Source organism: Anser cygnoides, chromosome 24 (genome assembly GCF_040182565.1).
Source record: "Anser cygnoides isolate HZ-2024a breed goose chromosome 24, Taihu_goose_T2T_genome, whole genome shotgun sequence".
Lineage (NCBI taxonomy): Eukaryota > Metazoa > Chordata > Aves > Anseriformes > Anatidae > Anser > Anser cygnoides.
In genome coordinates, this window is record NC_089896.1 from 3,314,795 (window position 1) to 3,332,695 (window position 17,901).

Genomic DNA, 17,901 nt, shown 5'->3' on the forward strand with positions numbered 1-17,901 from the left:
CCAAACACACGTTGGACAGACTGTCTTCAGCCCCATTTTTTGTTCCACAAGTACCTCCTGCAATTAGTGTTGGGGCATTTCAAATACCATCTGCGACGTGTGCAAGCAGCTTAAAGAAAACAAGAAAGTATTTCATCGGGTGCTCAGGCATGGTCGGACTAATCAAGCTGGTCTGGCATACAGGAGTGTTTAATACCATCTCAAGGTCACTTGCAAAACCTGCTAGGGCAAGGAGAAGCCCCAAACCGAGCAGAGGGATGCAGCCTGCACTGAAAGCAGTGGCCCGGGCTAGTTCAGATGGTAACTTGCACACAATCTCGGCTTCTACCGCTGCCTCCCAAACCACACCTGCGCAACGCCTCCGCGTTGAGATACCAACACAGACCTGTCCCATCAATCTTCCCAGGAACCTCCCTCCTGACCTGTACCAGCCTCTGCCGGCCCAGTGCAAAGATTAGCAGGTGACCTGAGAAATACGAACAGGCGAGGGACTGAAGTGGTCTCATTTTCCCCAGCACTGCTTCTAAAAGTCCTGAACAGGGCGGGATCTCAGCTTTAAGAAACTCTTTTCCCAGATCATCTGCTTAGAAACAGAGCTAAGACACTTAATTCTTTCCCTAAGTGTGAAGATTCAGCTCAAATTACACCAGAGTACTCGTCCACGGGACAAGACATACGGACACAAGACTAACACAGCAACATCCTGGCCTCAGACCTTGGAGAAGGTGCCCGGGTATAACCAAGTCTCATCCACCATCCACGATCCCAGGTGTCCGTGGCTGAATCCCAGCTCCCGGCGAAGCATCGACATTCAGACAGCCATGCAGCTGACACAGAACTGCCTTCCCCTCTCCCTGCACCACTCCCACCCCTGCCAGAAGCAGGCAGGAAACGTGCCCGTCCGACAGAGGGGGTGACTTAGGGCAGAGCACCCCAGGAATTACACGGATGCCCTGGCTAAACACCGGCAGATCCTTTAAGCCCAAACTGGGCTGTTTTCAGCAAAAACTGTCAAACGTTTGCGACACAATATTCTCTAAATCATACTAAAACACATCCTCTCTCCTTTGTAAGGGAATAGCAGAGCGAGGGCTCCAGGACACCCACCAAGGCAGCTTGCAGAGGCACTCACCTATCACCGAGTTGCTGTTTCTGTTGACAGGCTTGGGCGGCGGGACGGGAGGCTGCTTGGCAGGAGCTGTGCTGGTCGTGCTCACGGGAGCAGTAGTGTTGGCACTGGCAAGAGCAGGGGGCAGAGTCCTGGGGGCTGGGGAGGGGGCAGCTGTGGAGCTGGCTGTCTTTGCTGCGACAGGGGCTGGGGTGGTGGGTGCGGGTTTTGCAGCGCTGCTGGCAGGTGCAGGATCCTTTGCTTGCACCTCGTTTGCCTCCTGGGACGTGGAGGGAGGTCTTTTTGGAGGAAGAAGAGGCTGCCTGGGAACGTGGGGCTCCTGCGGTGGCTCCGATTCGGGACCAGGTTGGCTGCTGGACGAGCCTGCAAGGTGAGACAGCTCCGTTTAAGAGGCTGGAAGGCCCAGAGGGGGGAGGAAGAATCAGATGAGAATTCAAAGCTACTCCCATCAGAATCTGAAGCAACCAATTCTGCACACTCTGGTTTCTTACCTTGTCTTTTCTTTGGTTCCTCAGCTGGAACAGGCTTCCTAAGGCTGGATGACTTTGGGGCCTCTTCCTCCTGGCTGGCCGGGTTACCGGCCCCGGGACCACCGATGGGGACCGTGTGGCCATTCTTCAGTGCCGGCGGGTTCAGCTTCTCTGGTTCCTCACCATCTGCACGGGGATGGGAGGAGAGAAACAACAGAAAACACTCAGAAAGCACGAGAGAGAAGAGACGTGGCTGAGCTGCCATCGATCTGCACCGATTTCTCTCTGGCTTCCAAAGGAGCTGATCTTCTGCCTCCCTCCTGCAGAGGAGAGCACAGCAAAACCAACTCTAGCTCGGGCTGAGAGCTCTCGATTTCATTATCAACAAGCAAATACTACAGCACTGGATCCCATCAAGTGTTTTTCTTCTTCAGCAGCCTCTTGATCTACCACCTTATTTAGAAAGAATGCTGCCACGTTTAAAAACGTAAGACTGGCGTGCCCAACGAAGCTGCGGTCAGTTAGCCTCCAGCAGCTTCCACATCCCCTCATCACTACAGAGTAATCACATTTTCTGCTGCAACACAAAATCCAGCACTAGCCAAGTCTTCTACTGGACATGAAATGATATATTTTGATAACTCCTTAAAATGAGCTGGAGCACCTCTGTTTTCCTTGTGTTTCTACCCTGAATTGGGCAGAAAGATGACTGCTGTGCCCGCAGTGCAGCTTTTCTCACTTTTCACCTTTGTGTTAATCAGAGGTAACAATGCATCTTCATCAGCCTGACAATCTCTGCTTTTGTAGATGCCAGCATGGAGCCTCCCAAATGTGAGAAGCAAGACCTCTTCTGGGGTAAATAAATAAATTAAATCTTTTCAGCCCTGCTTGATCCTGGTGCTTTTGAGAGCCCTTAAAGCTCTACCAATGGCTGAAATCCTCAACCATTCTCTGCCTCCTGAACTGCCTTGACAGGACAACCTCTCAATATTATTATTCCCAGATTCAGGCTTCACATCCCTTTTAAGGGGCAGTGCCTGTTCTGACTGCTTTCCATCTCAAGAAAACTTGAGCATGTACATCACCCCTTTTATTCACAGTCCTCACCATCTTCAGCCTAGCATCTCTCAGGCAATTCATGTACAGCATCACGAGCCTGCCAGGCGTTCTAGCACGTTCTGCTGCTCCAATGTTTGGTGACTTAACCCACTGCCCTCTTCTCCCCACCCCGAGATGCTCTCTCCCCTCCCCTAGGGGAACACAGCCTTATGCAGAAGTGCCCTGGTGTCACGCAGAAGCTGAAAGCAAAGGTGCCAAGCTGAAATCTCCCCAGGCTTTCTTTTCTGCAAAATAAAATCAGCCTTGGTTCCTGCAGGGAGATGGAAAACAGCTCTGCCCTTCCCTGAAATGCAGGAAGTGCAGACAGCAGCAAGAGGGAGTTTCCTCCCCAGCCAGGGCTGAAACTCAAGAGATGAGCTGGGAGCTTTTTATAGCAGCAATCGCCTCTGGCTAGCTGGAGTTTTCAGCCAGGGAGGCAGGAACAGTACGATCTTGCTTTTCCTTAGTCATTCACACCTGGCGTGCCCTTCTCTGGCAGGGAGCTGCAGCACACTGCTGCCGGTTCCTTGCTGCTCCGACCTCCAGCTCCCGCGGCCTCCTCCAAGGTCAAGGCCAGCAGCACGACCACCCGGCCTCCCCAGGGAGCAGCAGGGCCTCGTCCCCTGCCAGCTGCATGGGGTTCAAAAAGCCTCTGCTATTCCTCTTCCCTACCTCCTTGCTCGCTCAGGGGTTTCCAGATTTATTCATTTATTTTTTTTTGCTACGGACTTGCCTAAGAAAATTAGCTGACCCTGTAAGAGCAGGTCTTAAAAATGCAAGGAAATACAGAAACCTACCACCACCATCTCATGACCCTTCCAGTGCCTTAAAAATCAGAGAAGCAAGGGATTTAGATAATGTGCTTTCCAATCTATCCCTCCTGACAATACCGATTGCTCCCTCGTCCCTTGAGCTTGCACTTTGCCCAGGTTATAACCATCTCCTGCTCCTTAAGCCAGATCAGATGACTTAAAGCAGAAAATAATTCCACCTCTCAGCCACGCTTCTGGTCCAGCCTTACCGTTTGGAAGACCTCTCTCCTCTGTCATCTCCAGGGGGAAGTTTGCTACATGAAGCCTTTGATCTCCTCCACAGTTTCATCCTGTGACCTCCTACACTTGTGTACCACGGCGAATTCTTCCTCCAGCCCAGCACTCACCCCCTCAGGTGGTTGTAAGCGGCTTTTATTACAGGGCAGCTGCAAACAACCCTGTTAGCTTTTACTTCGCAGCTTAGCTTTCAGTGGTTGGCTCTGAAAACCACTTTATTTTTTATTTTTTTACCTCCACTTTTCCACTTGGTACCTTTCTTAGAAGAACCCTAAGAAGAACCACCCACCCTCAGAAGAACCAGCGTGGGCTTAGCCAAAGCTAAGCTTTAGCTGCCGCCCAAGCGGGTGGGCTGCTCTGCCGCCGCTCCTGCCCTCTCCCTTTTACATCCAAGGGTGAACTGAGCTGGCCAAAGGGTTATTTTGGCAGGTTGACCCCAACTCAGACAGCAGGGATGACAAAGTAGGAGAATCACGGAATATCCGAGTTGGAAGCAACCCACAAAGATCACTGAGTGCAACTCCTGGGTCCCCAAAGGGCCACCCCAAAAAAAAGCTTCAATAAGCCACAATATGGCCAAATATAATGCCATAACATGAGGCAACCCATCTCTAACTCCTCGAGGAAATCCCCCTACCCCAGGGCAGCTCAAAGTCGTCACTTGTCTCCTTTTTCCACGCCTAAAGCCTTCAAACCTGAACTCCAAGGTCAGCGCCTCTCCCGCGATGGTCAGAGCGCGATGGGAACAAACCAGAGGTGCTGAGCCGAAGCGTGCCAGAGGAGCTTGACAGGACAAGACAGGGTGGCTGGACCAGGACACGCACACGAGGGACAGGGTGGGGGGTGACACGCAGGATGCCCGCTGGCAGCAGGCAGGAAGATGTCCAAGCCAGGCGCTGCTCTTTCTTTGGGACATCTTCCTAACCGCGCGGGCGGGCTGCCTTCCCTGCCAGGTGCGAAAGTCAGGCAGGAGAGCACAGCGAGGAGGGCAAGACAAACAGACAAGAACCGCATCAGCAAGTAAGAGCCCTTAAATTTGCCTCCCCGAGGAGAACGGCTGCAAGGGGGGGTGTTGCATGAGGAAGGTCGGCTACACAGAACACAGACAGGCGGAGGAGAAGCTCAGGTGCGGACTCACCCTGCTCAGGGTCTTCCAACAGAACCCCTCTTTTTACCAGCTCCTCTCTTGGCTTTCGCATAGAAATCTTTCGTTCTAAAACTGATAATTAAATTGAAAAAAAAAAAAAAAGCACTCAGAAAACAGGGTAAGCTAGAAGTTCAAGACGATACTTTTGGTTTTTTTTAAAGTCCCCTGGAAGAAGTAAAAGGGCTTCGAATTTCACTGCATTGCATGGATTAATAAGAGGGCGGGGGGGCTGCACGCCCAGGCATGCGCCTCACGCTAGATTGGTGATCGCGGAGCAAACCCTCCCTCCCCGCGGCTGCCCCGGGAGCTTCCTTCCAAGAAGGAATTTGCTTGTCTGTGAGCACTGCTCCACGGCAAGGTGTTTCTGGAGAGCTCGCAGGTGCCAGCCCTTCGCCCAAGTCACGCTTTGGCTCTCACGCGTGCCGGCGCTTGGGCTCGTGGCCGCGAGCCGCCCTCACCAGCCAGCGGGCTCAGCGCAGCTTTCCCAGCTGGAGGGAGGGATTCCCACCCTGCCCCCCTTACCTTCCGAAGTCTCCTTAAATTTGTCACTGCTTTTCTTTTTCCTCCACTTCCAGGGCTTGAAGATCTTGCCGAAGCTTGAGAACTTGCTTTTTCTCTTGGTGGGAGGCGTGGTGTCGCCCGATTCCAGGACATCTACCCCCATGCCGGCATCGCTCGGGGGGTGATCCACCTCTTCAGCTGCACGGGAAAGAACACAGAGGGAGTTTTACTTTCGTGCTGCAGAGGACAGCTGCCATCTCCCGCCAGCCAGCCCCTCGCACCCTGCGAAACGGCGGCACACGCTCATGCAAAGGAGGCAGCAAGACTCCACGCCTTCACGTAACCCGCCGGCATTTCGCTCGGAGAGACGAGGGGAGGGGGGTTCCAAAGTTAACAGTGCAAAGGGTAACCGCTAAGAGGCTTCCTGATGAACCGAGGATTAGTTGGAGTTTGCAGGGCCACAGCTTCACCCAAGGAACACGAATCACCGCTGCAGTTTGCTCATCCGCAGCTGGAAGCGACTGGTGCCAGACCCACGTACCGACACGGACACGCAGCCCTCCCAGCCTGCAGAGCCCCTTTTCATGACCGTCTACACACGGCACAATTACCAGACCCGTGCTAGAGCTCAGTCTCGCTGATTTTTCCTCTATAAATAAGGCCGGCATCGCCAGCCAAGAGCAACAACCACACAGGAAAGCAACACAATACGGGCCCGCGCTCCACCTACTGCACGCCAGGTCTCTGGAGAACAACACAAGAAGGACACGGAGGCGGGAAGGGACGCGCAAAAAAAAAAGAGCCAGACTTAGCGCAACAAAGTTCATAAAGGAACAACTTGGGAAGCACAACCAGAGCACAAAACCCTACGCTGGTGACTTTCAGTTCTGGCCTGCCTGGCGTTGCCGGTTCCTGGGTATGGGAGGAAACACAAGAAACATAAGGGAACGCTTATAAGGGAACACTTACAGTCAGCAGAATCCAGCAGAGCATGCAGGAAAAAAAAATCCGAGTGCGCACAACCTAAGTGAAGGCAGCTGGGGGGCTGTTCGTGGTCTTCGCCTGCAGGCTGCGAATCCTTGGCTTTGGCACGGGGTAAGACGGGAGCACCCCAGCCCCATGAGAACACAAACCATGGGCAACAGCCTAGAGACTTCCTCCGGTCCTACAAAGGTCCTGCCCAACACCACGTGCCGGGCTGCCTTACACATCGCACTTGTGCACCTCATTTTTGAGCCTTTAAGTCAAGTGTTGTGGAGTCTGCAAGCCTCCTGGGATCCCAAGAGGCCTTTTAGTCAGGCAAGCCTGTATGACGCGCCTGCAGAAAAGACAATACCCCCTGGGCCAGGCGGTGAGTTCAGCCAATCTCCTGGGGGGAAGAGATTGGGAAAGGAATTTTAGGGGAAAGCCATTTTGCACATAGGACAAAGAGCTAACAACATACCTGTTAGATCACACAAACACCCACCGAAGTTAGCAGACTCAGACGCATAAAAGCGGACTCCTGTCAACGTGGGCAAGAGCAGAGGATGGGAAATAAACCAAGAAAACCCCAGCTGCTGACTTTTGGTGGAGCTCTACGTGCAGTGCTGCCTGGTGTGGGATGTCGGAGCCCCGGGAGGCTTGGGGAAGCTGGGTGAGCACCAGGGGTCACGGCACAGCAGGATCCCAGCTTCTTGCTCTCAGCACAAGCAAAACGAAGACCAGTGCACAGCAGGAAAGAGAAGAGCGCTCACAGCACAAGGAAAAATGGAGAATATTCCAGGAAGAGGATCCAGATCCCGTTGGAGAAGTGTGGTCTTTAAGCAGCGATGGAGCAAGAGGAAAACCAGCCCAGCACACAGGTTTGCAAGGGGTTGGAGTGGCAGGGAAGTGACCTGCTGCTGTGCTAGCTAGCAGGGAAAAAACCTATTTGCAGAGCTGATTATGGCCATTTCAGACTTCCCCTAAAACGCACGATCCTTCCAGTGCTGCACAGGTTTCTCTCCTCCCGCTCACTGGTCTCCAGATTTCATGCAGTGATGGCTGAGAGGATCGGAGTGGATGTATTTTTTATTTTTTTTAACATAAAATCAGCTCCCCTAACAGAAAGCTCACTCAGAGCCAGTGAAAAACTGATGCCAGTCCACGTTTATTTGAAAAAAAGGATGATAATTCAGCGTCTGAGCTGCTTCTTTAAAAAGCTGGCTTCGTAACAGGAGAGCATCTGGGTGGAACGCAGCATCCGAGATGTCAGCACCGACCCGTGATCTTCTGCGGCTCTATTCTGTGATTTTCTGCTGGGAGGGAGGGTGGGAGGAAGCAGGGACACACAAAAATGGCATTTTGAGCTCCCAGAAACCCGAGCTGAGTTGTCTGGATGCTCAGAGGCACTTTCTTCAGAGAGCGGCACATTAGCCCCCGAGTCGTACACGCAATTTGAAAAAGCAGCATTCACTTTGCTCAGCAGAGCGTTCCCAAAGCTTGCCAGGCAGGCGACACTGCTCGCCAGGCACAAGCTGTGTGCTGAATTTGGATCCCAAGGGCCACGCACGGCACTTCTGAGCCTACGTTCGGTGCCCCTCGCCTCTCCGAAGAGCAGCATCAGCACCGAAGACGGCCGTACCGAGCTTCTTTCACATATATGTGTGCGTCCCTTCTTTGAATTGCTCTTAGGAATGTAACCTATGTGCCGCCTGCCACCCGAGCTGTCGGGAGTGCTGCGCTAAGCAGAACGAGTTATTAAAAGAAAACTCAACGGTCAGGTCCGCGGATTAATGAAGGGAGACCTCGGCGAGCTGCGGTGTCTCCGTTTCCAATTAGAGGGAGAAGGACGAGCACTCCCCCGCCGGCCACCTCCGAGCAGCCGGGGAGAAGGGACGGACACGGAAGGACGAGCCGGGACCGTCGGGGACACGCGACGTCCCCACACCAGGCGCAGCTGGAAGCAGCAGGGTGGGGGAAAGCCCACGTGCGAGCTTTATCCCACGGGGAAGGATCTGTTCCACCAGCTCCTGCAGCCCGGGTCTGGCTGTCGAACCGAATACCATCTCGGGGTGGAGTTTCGCACCAGGTGCCTGGCTGCCCTTACCTGCAAGCAGGCAGGTTAATACAAAAGCTTGGTTTCGTCATGACATTCGCCATCGATATCTAATAACTCGGTGACGGCTCCTCTGCCACGCCGCCCCAGCAGCGGTGCTAGCAGCTGCTCGTAGCCTTGTGCCGTGAACCAGGTCTGGACCAACATGAAAACTGTTGGTTTTGGTGTTTTAAACGCCCGGTTTTGGTGTTTTAAACGCCCGGTTTTGGTGTTTTGTAATCAGTTCTGTCCAAAAACAGCCGTGCAAGTGGGGGGGCAGGCACACTACGCACCCTCCCCTAGCACCCAGCCCCAATCCAAGTCGTTTTCACCACCCCATGCTCCCGGCAGAACAAAACCCACGTGTTGATGCCACGAGAGCAGTTCCCCACCCCGCACACCCAGGGGCTCCAGCTCCGCAGGGCAGGCTGCTCGCAGGAGGGCCCGGGGTGCCCCGATCCCTGCCGTGACACTCTTCCCCTTTCCACCCCGTAATTACCGCGTGGACACAGACATTTAAAATAGCCTGCTCTGATGCAATTACGAATTGCCTTTACTGCTAATTAGCAGGCGGCTCGGCATCTGTAGGTGTGCTCTTAGGGAGCTGTACCTCCAACACCCTCCTTGTGCGGTGACTGCTCACGTTGGATGGTGCTCACGCACCCCTGGAAAAGGAACTTTCCTCCGACCACAGCCCGTTTCCACCTCGAATTTCCACAAAGTAAGGCTCAGAGAGGGCACCTCACTCTGAAAGGAGCCCTGGCAAGGCAAATTTCTCCGTGCCTCTCCTTGCTGTGCTCTACGAGGTGCAGGAGGGTCCGAGGCTGGGGCTCGCACCCGGGGCAGCTGCAGAGGAAGCACCGGGGATGCTCGGGGAAGGCAGCGGGGCCGAGAGAGGAACCAGACCCGGAGGGAAGGGCGAGAAGCATCGGGAGCTGATGCCCTCACCCTGCTCAGCACCCAGGCTGCTGACCTGCGTGGCAAGTCTGCGCCCAGGGAGCCAGCCTCACCCGCGCTGCGGTCCCGGGCTGGAAAACACATTTTAAATTTATGGGGAAAGGTTGAACGAGGTCGCGCGGGCCTGGGTGAAGCCAGGGGAGTCATGAGAAGGTCAAGAGCTTTCCAGTAAGCAGGTCTCAGTGTGTCCCCGTGCCAGAGAACGAGCTGCTCAGCCCTTCCACCAAAGCCACGCGAAGCGCCCGTCGCAGCCAAGTGGCCCTGGAGCAGGGGGAGATGTCAGAGCGCACCCCGACACCCACAGCCCTCACCCAGCCCCGCTGCAGAGCCCTGGTCGAGGAAAACTCCGTGATAAAACACCTGCTGAGACTTCAGTGCATTGCTGCCATGCCTCGGACAGACCCCGTGGATCTGGGGACGGAGCCGTACCCTGGCTGCTGCCTCCCGGCTTCCCTACCCGAAGCTGCCGCAGATCTCTCCGAAACGCTCAACGCGTGCCCTGATCCCGCTCCACCAAAACAAGGAGGTGAATTTGAGCTGTTTAAGCAGCAGATCCGCGTTAACCCAAAATGTTTAGGCTGCAGCAGTCTCGGGAAGCGTCACACAATTGGCACAGCCTGGAGACGCGAGGAGGCAGAAAGCTGGGGCGGTGCCAGCAGTGAGGGACGCAGCTCTCCGTCGGCACGCAGCGAGTCCAAGAGCCGCCCGGCCAGCTGGTCTTCCAAACCCTCCTTCTGCAGGCTGCTACGCGTTTACGCTCCCATCTCACCACTGAAATCTAGGCAGAAACAAAGCTCTTCTCCCACTGCACCCTGTAAGCAAGGGCACGGGGGGCGTGCGGCCGCTGCCGCGATGTTATCCCAGAGAAGGTGGGAGAGGCTGGAGACGCGCAGTTGGTTCCCAAACTCGTCACCCTCAGCAAGTGGCTGCGGCACGGCATGTGTCATCTGCTCCCAAAGCTTCCGCCAGGCCCGGGGCAGCCGTTCCTGTTAAAGGTGGCAGAGCTCTCACTGCTCCCCTCGGCTCTCCAGGGTCAGACCGGCAGAGCCGGGATCTGCGGGGGCAGAGGAACGCCACGCTTGTTCTCATGGGACGCAACAGCAAGCAGCTATCTAGCCGGCCTGCAGGAACGTCCAGCGCATAAATATATTGGTCTAATGGCCCCACTGCGGTCCTAGGCAGGAGAAGCTGTCACGAGAGCAAATACAGTCGATCCTCACCCTTCAACCCCCCAAAAATCCTTCTGTGCAGTGCGTTACCAGCCAAGGAAAAGGCACCGCAGAGGTTTCAGGCACCAACACGAACAAAAATCCTTTACTTCATTACGGGCCATCTCTCCTAGGGCAGATACCTGCAACCGAACATGAGACAGCTGCACCTCTGGGGCAAAGTATTCAAGAATTAAAATCAGAGCCAAGCTGCATCGAGTGCAGGTCACTGCAGAATTGGTCCTGGTGAACTTTGAAACCATTTAAACTCAGGCCACACACCATCAAAAGCCAGCAGGGCTATGGAGAAGTTTATTTTGTTTGGGACTGACACACCATTACATAAACTGAAAATCACTTCAAGGCCCAAGTTAGGGACCCTAACAAAGCAAGAAGGATGTGAAGAAATCAAAGCAGCGGCTCCCAGATGCTGACAATTCATATTCTATTCCTAAATGCCTGGGAGGGAAACTACTAATTTCCAGTGCTCATGAACAGAGTGGCACAACCCTCCTTTAAGGAGGAAGGGGTCAGCGAGCCCCAGGACGGGACAAAAGCTGTTAGGAAAAGACGAGAACTTGCTGCTTTTCTCCCCCAGATCTCTCTGCAGACACCCGAGGGCTGGCAGAGCCGCCCTGAGCCCCAGCAGACACATCTCCCCCGCGGTACAGCAGGCTCTCTGTCCCCGTCCGGAGGTGGGAGAGCTCTTTAATTCCATCCTTATGGACAGAGAGCCTCACAAAGAACACGCTGATGCTTTCTCATTTCCTTCTGTAGAGGACTCACTGTGTGTAAATCGTGAGCTCCGGAGCCAGATTGCTACCGTCGACAAACCACATTCCACCCAGAACCCATCTCCTACTGCGGCAGTGACTGGTAGCACAGGAGTGGTAACCGGTAATTAGCACGAGTTCCAGGATTTCTGTTCACGAGGAGCTCACCGGGCACTTCAGCCTCAGCCGTGTCCTCCAGGCTCGCTGCCGTAGGTCCGTCAGTGCACGAGGCCGTGCTACGGCGTGAGCACTTCGCCGAAAGCCAGATGTCACCGGGACAAATGAGGCACTCGACACCACAGCAGCAGCTCCCAGCACCTCGATCACCTCCGTTTCCCGAGCACGCCGGCAGTTGTGCCGTCCCCAGGCCTGCAGGTGCATCGGGAGCTTTTTGCTGAGCGCGGCTGCTCATTATAACCCCGACGTTACCGCACCTCGGGAGCGCGTTTTGCAGAAGACCCTGGACCTAAGGCGACAGCGAGAGCGCCTTGCAAAGCCCAGCCCGTGCGCTCACGCCGTGGCACTGCAACAAACGCTCCCGTTGCCAAAACAGCGCCGGTGCACGGGCTGCAGAATAACTCGGCTTCGTTGTGCCAGGCTGAGCAGCTCAGAATGCAAAAAGCTTTCAAGCAAACAGCTACGACCCAACAAGCAAACAAAGACCCTTTTGATGGAAATGCTGTTCAGGTTAGAGCATCAGAAAAGCGCTGTAAGTAAATGTTTCTAGCTTCCTATAGCAGCTTCAGAAACTTCACGCACGCTTCCTGAACGGTCCAGGGAAGACACAAATCCTGACCTTAAAGCAAGAGAAGGCTGCGATCACAAAGCAGCCTCAAAGAGTCCCAGCCCCCAGCTTTTGTACATTGTTGATCACCATAACCTTCTCCAGACCTTCCTTTCCAGCAGCATCCTGCCAAAATTAACGCACGAGCCACCCCTCCAAAGTCCCAATTTGTTCAGGAGGAGCTACGTAAGCAGTACCACGAGCAAAGACCCGAGACCAGCCGCAGGAACCCCCGGGCTGCTGGCCTCCAGCCTCGGGCACGGCGCAGCATCATCGTGCCGGTGACCCCACTCCTCTCGAAGTTGCCCACATCTCTGGTGCCCGGTGAGAGATGAGGCTGAGACGGGACGGATCCGTCTTCTACCAGCCCCTAGACCCAAGGAGATGCTGCCCATCGCTACTGACAGCGCGAGGAAGGACGAAGTTTTCTTCTTCCTTCCACCCTCTCTCAATACCACTTATTTTTAGCAGCTCTTGAACAAGACCAGCCAGAGCGAACTGGGGGTGGGGAGCAAAGTCACTGGTTTAAGCTGAGCCCTAAAAACGCTCGGTGGGTTCAAAGTCATAAAAGCGAAAAAGAATGAGAAAATCATCTGTCCCTCGGGGAGCTTGCTGTGCGCGGTGTCAAGTGTTTCTGTAAAAATCAGCTAATTTGGTGCACGGAGCGGGCAGCTTGAGCCAGGCGTCTGCCAGCCGTCGGGACGCGATAGCAGAAGCGGGGCACGCGCGAAGCCTCCTTGTTTCCAGTGCATCCCAGTCCCGGGCACGGCACCGAGCGGCGTTTGGGAAGCAGCACTGCCCCCAGAGCCTCAAACAAGGGAGGATCGGCTCTCCCTGTCCACCAAATCCCATCAGCTAAAACTCAGACCTAGAGCTACCTGGCAGGGGAGAGAGAAAACAAGCAGACAGGCGACTGCCAAGCCCCAGAAGCGGGGTGCTGTGCACACAAGGCGGCAGCTCCGGGCAGCCCGCGGGGCTGACTCCCAGCCCAGGCAGGGCGGTTTTATTTCTGAAGCTCGTGCCCCTACAGCCACCCCTAAAAACCTCGGCTCGGAGCCCGCCCGCGGACCAGCAGAACGCGGCACCGCGCGGGACGTAGGAGAAAAGGAAGGAAATGGAGTTATTCCTCCGGTTTCTCCTCCCGGCTCCGTGCCGGGCGCAGGTTACACAAGCCCCGCGTTGCATTCCTCCCCTCCCGACTCCTCCGTTTCACCTGCGGTCCTGCCCCGCCATCTCCCCCGGCCGTCTCTCCCTTGCCCTCCATTACTCACCGAAAGCAGCCGGACTGACCGGTCTGGAGAAGTGCGGCTGCCCCATCAGACTCCTTCCCGAGCGGCTCTCCGGGAGGCAGCGGGAAGGGAGAGAAAAACCAGCCGGGACCCCGGGAGAGCTCCGGAGCCCTCGGAAATGGTAAATCCACGCCCGCGGCCGGGCAAGGCTCCAGCGCCGGGCGAGCGCGGTGGCTGCGGGAGGCGAGGCGGTGGCAGGGTGCGCGGTGCGGGTCCTGTCCCCCGGAGCCCAGGCACTTGATTCTCATAAATAGGCGCCCATGCCAGCTCCCCTGGCGCAGGAATGCCTGTCATTCCAGAGCCGCGCTGGCTGGGGCTGAAGCTCAGGAAGGGGAGGAGACAGCCAACGCTCCAGCCACTGAGCTGCACAACCCAAAATCATCAACACCCCTCGGTCCTGCCTCGCACCCAGCCCAGAAAAAGCTGGGAGCCAGGAGGGAGAGCGGAGGGGCGGTGAGAGCCTACCTGAGCCACGGCACCGATGGGGGTGAGGAAGCCCCGTGCTGCAACGCGGCCCCGAGGTTAAAGGGAATCGCAAAGAGCGCCCCGGCTGCTGTGCACCGGGCCAGGTGCACGACAGAAGTACAATTTAACAACAATTCCCCCCTCCGCTAAAGTTACCGGGAGGATAGGAGGGGCAGGGAGAGTGTCTTCCCCTTTAAATTAAACAAAGGGGCTTCGATAAGGGAAATCAAAGTTTATTTTTGATACACGCATCTCATCTCGATGGCTGTGGTTACAAACGTCCCTCTCAGCATTTGCATCACAACAGAATTTAAATACTCCCACTTGGATTCTGTTCTTTTCCACCAAAGTTTGCGTTAGGGCTTCGGTGTCCTACAGAGCGAACCGCAGCGGGATGGGGCAATGCTGAAGCCTTCAGCAGCTTCATCTTAGCCCAGAGGAAACAGAACATTTTCAAAAACACACAGGAATTCGCAGAAGTGACTAATCTGAAATCCGAACCCATCTGACACATCCAGGTTTCTCCTGGAAACGGTTTCAAACACCAGGGTTTGCTGCAGCCCTCGAGGTCCCTGCTTCTGCCAGGCCAGCAGCCGCGCTGCTTCAGTGTCTGAACATCAGCCAGGACGAGCTCAAGACGAGCTCGCTGCTGCAGCGGTCCCAGTAGCGAAACACACAGACAAAAAAAAAAAAAGCTTCTATTCTGGGAAACAACAAAATCCAAGATTATCAACTGGGGCTGGTCCAGCTGGGAGCAATGCACGCTGCGCATCGGTGGAACGGCACCGAAACGAGACCGCCACGCAGCGCCGCACGCGGGGGCAGGAGCCAGCTCTGCAGCCACACCGAAGAGGGCAGGGGCCGTTGTGAAGCCTAAAAAAACTCCACCGAAGTCACAAAGACACCTGGAAGGTGTCGATGCCCTCGGTCCCTCCACTGACACACCAAACATCCAGCAAACAGCTCACAAAATTCTCCCCTCGCCTCCGAAGCACAGCTGCAAAAACACAGGGGGCAGCGGGTCTGCCTCTGCGCGGCGCGGCCAGCGGGACGGACGGACGGACGGACGGCAGGAGCAGGTGGAGGAGCATGGATCAGCAGACACGAGGGGGTGGACGAGCAAATGCCGCTCTCCTCCCTCGCGCAGGACACACGCGCTGCCCTGGAAGCGCTGCTCTTCTCACCCTCCCACCACCGGTCCCTGCTCAGCCGCAGTCCGCAGTCTTGGAAGCACTTTCCATTTTCCTCGTGGGCAATTAACGCGCTGACTACAGGCATGCCCCACCTCATTTCAGGCTCTTTGCTTCGAAACAAAAGAAAAAGCCATTTTAAAGCCATTCAAATAGGCGGCCATCTGGCAGACACCCACAAACTTCGGAGAGATGACTTCCAGCCTCTATCTAAGCCTGTGCATCAGCTGTCCAGCTTGGAAGGAGGTCTGGAAAAACCATCCGAGGGCTGCGGAGCGCTGCACGCTTGCTCCGTACCTACCTGACTTCCCAGGAGACTGAAGCCGTTGCAATTTACGTCGCATTTGCTGTGAATTAAGAGCACACAAAGCGGTGCTGCGGGACAGAAGACGCATGGCAGGTTGTTAAAGCGCAGCGGCGCAACCCTGTGCCTGACCCTCTATTGCTTCATTAGCGGAAGAGGAACCATTAGTCTGAGTTTCAGTGAGAGAGGTTTAAACCGATGCATTGCACCTTGCAGCAGCTGCACCCCCCAAGGATGCACAGCGACAGCTTCTCAGGCTCCGGTGCCGCACAGCAACACACCGGGCTGCGAAATCACAAGCTGCAATGAAGCGCTTCCACGTTTCTGTACCACCGATTAGGGCTAACGAACCTTCCTGAAGGGAATCTACAAGACTACTTGACAAAGGCGCTCATGTTAAAATGTGTAGAAGCGTACGAAACGCCGGGCTGAGCTGCTCGAGGAGCAAAGAACCGCGGATCTGCACGTCACACCGCTGCCGGGCTTGGATTTCAGGCGCTCTTTAGGAATATCAGCAGCAGCTCTTCTTGCTGGGGGGGGGGGGGGAGAACGAACACCCCTCCAGAGGGGGAACGACAAAACACAGAGAACAGCAGAAATCCAGACCCAAATTAACACCGACATTACCTTCAAGGTGGAGGAAAAACCCGCCAGCCCATCCCACCTCCATCTCTAGGGGCAACAAAAAAAAAGAAAAAGGCACAAGTTCTGCACCAGCGAACCCAACGCGAAGCACGTCCCTGCCTCGGCTCCAGCCCGAGGACAGCCCCTCACCGTGCTGCAAAGTGACCCTTTTCCATCCGCAGTGCCTCCTGTTTCACAGCTGGAGAGAAATATGGGAAAAAGACACGGACCCAAGCCATTTGGCCAGCAGCATACGAGGAGCACAGCACCCCGATGCTCGGGGCTCAGCACGCAGCTGGCCAAGGCGGCTCCAGCTCCACGAACAGCAGCCAGGGGGCAAAACCTCAGCCCCCAGCCAACTGCACATCTAGGCTAAAGGAAAATCCACGTTTCAAGCAAGGACAAGCAGCAAATGCCCAAAATCCCCAGCGCAGCGCAGGAGGGCCATCTAACATTGCCGCGCGGGAGAAACCGGAGTACTGCCGTTACTCCTCGGGGACAGGCAAAGGCCTCCACGAGAAGGAAGAGCTCGAAATAGCAAATAGCTTTCTTCAGGAAAGCAAAAGGGGTCACCGGCTGATAGTCCCTTTGACGTTTCCTTCTGAAAATTTAGTAACCAAGAAACGCCACTGGCAGGAAAATGTTCTGGGGTTTCGGGAGAGCCAGCGGGTGACACGAGGTGAGAGGAGCGGTTACGGGCAGCAGATGCCCGCAGCAAGCAGCGGGGCACGTCGCACACCAAAGCTCGCCTCTGAAGTTTCATTTCCTCTCCATCCAGGCCGGCATCCCATTAAAAACCCGGCGTTCAAGTGGCACTGCCTGCTTGCACACACTGTAAAAGGAAGCCCTCCTGGACTGTTTCACTTCAGAACCTAATGAACCCCATAATGAGCATGAGCCGCGCTAATAAAGCCACTGTTGTTGGCATCTCGGCTCACACCGACGTGAAACACCGCATTCATCCGCGGTGACTCAGACGTTTGTGCTCCGTGATTCAGCCGCGGGGACATGAGACAGGACTCCTGCGCTATCCCCTCCCCGCAGAGCGGGCTGCGCCCAAGCGGCGATACTGGGCGTTCTCCTGCCCAGGGAGTCCAGGGCTCCGTCCTCGACAAAAATGCACTCCCTTGACACACACACACCAGCCCACGGTACCATTTTACCAGGGCTGAAATGAGAAAAAAGGCGGTAACAGCACTAATCCGGACAGACTCCATCACAATTCCTTCGCCAGCAGTCCTCAGCAGCTTCAACAGAATAGGGAGAGCGTAAAAAAGCCCTACAGCAGCTCTGGCTGCCTACAAAACTGCCCGTTTGTGGGCTCGGAAGGAGCACGTGGAAGTTATTCATGACGGCAGCAGCCCAGCACAAGGAAGCCGGGCAGTCCATCTGGGAGGTCGCGAGCCAACACACCGTGACGCTCTTCCTTCCCCCGGCGCGGTATTACGAGCCAGCCCGAAACCCGGCGTGGAAACGGAAAGCGGTTTATTTATAAGGCAGCTGGCACCGCATTGTTTAGGTCGGGTGCGCTTTGATGAAAGCGCGCTGGTTTGGATGAGAGCGCAGTGAGGTAAGCGCTCCCGAACCGCGTGATTTCCTCGGTGCTTCCCGTGACATTTCCAAGCGGGAAACTCCCATTTCCCAGAGCATTCCAGTCCCCACCAGTCCGCCCAGCCAGGCGGTGGCGGCGGCCGCCATGACATCGCAGTGCCGAGTGGGGCCGAGCATGGCTGGAGGATGAGCATGAGGCTCAACCTCTGCAGCCTGCCTTGCACCAAGGAAGGAAAAGCAAAGCAGAGCACATGCCATTGGGAAGTGTTATGGGCAAAGAGGGTGGCCAGGAGGAAAGGGGTTG

General features: G+C 55.6%; 1 protein-coding gene across 5 annotated transcripts in view; it reads right to left on the bottom strand.

The window, feature by feature from the left end:
• Positions 1–17,901, bottom strand: part of PHACTR4 (phosphatase and actin regulator 4) — a 64,087-nt gene that overhangs the window by 9,262 nt on the left and 36,924 nt on the right. For 4 of the 5 annotated variants that reach the window (XM_066982351.1, XM_066982352.1, XM_048073169.2 and 1 more), the window contains 4 exons: positions 5,416–5,592; positions 4,885–4,965; positions 1,621–1,785; positions 1,133–1,492 (listed from right to left, as the gene is read on the bottom strand). In XM_066982351.1, the coding sequence (XP_066838452.1) occupies positions 1,133–1,492; positions 1,621–1,785; positions 4,885–4,965; positions 5,416–5,592 (783 nt within the window). Of the gene's footprint in view, positions 1–1,132; positions 1,493–1,620; positions 1,786–4,884; positions 4,966–5,415; positions 5,593–13,445; positions 13,846–17,901 lie in introns of those variants that run through there. The other variant, XM_048073168.2, reaches the window with a different exon arrangement.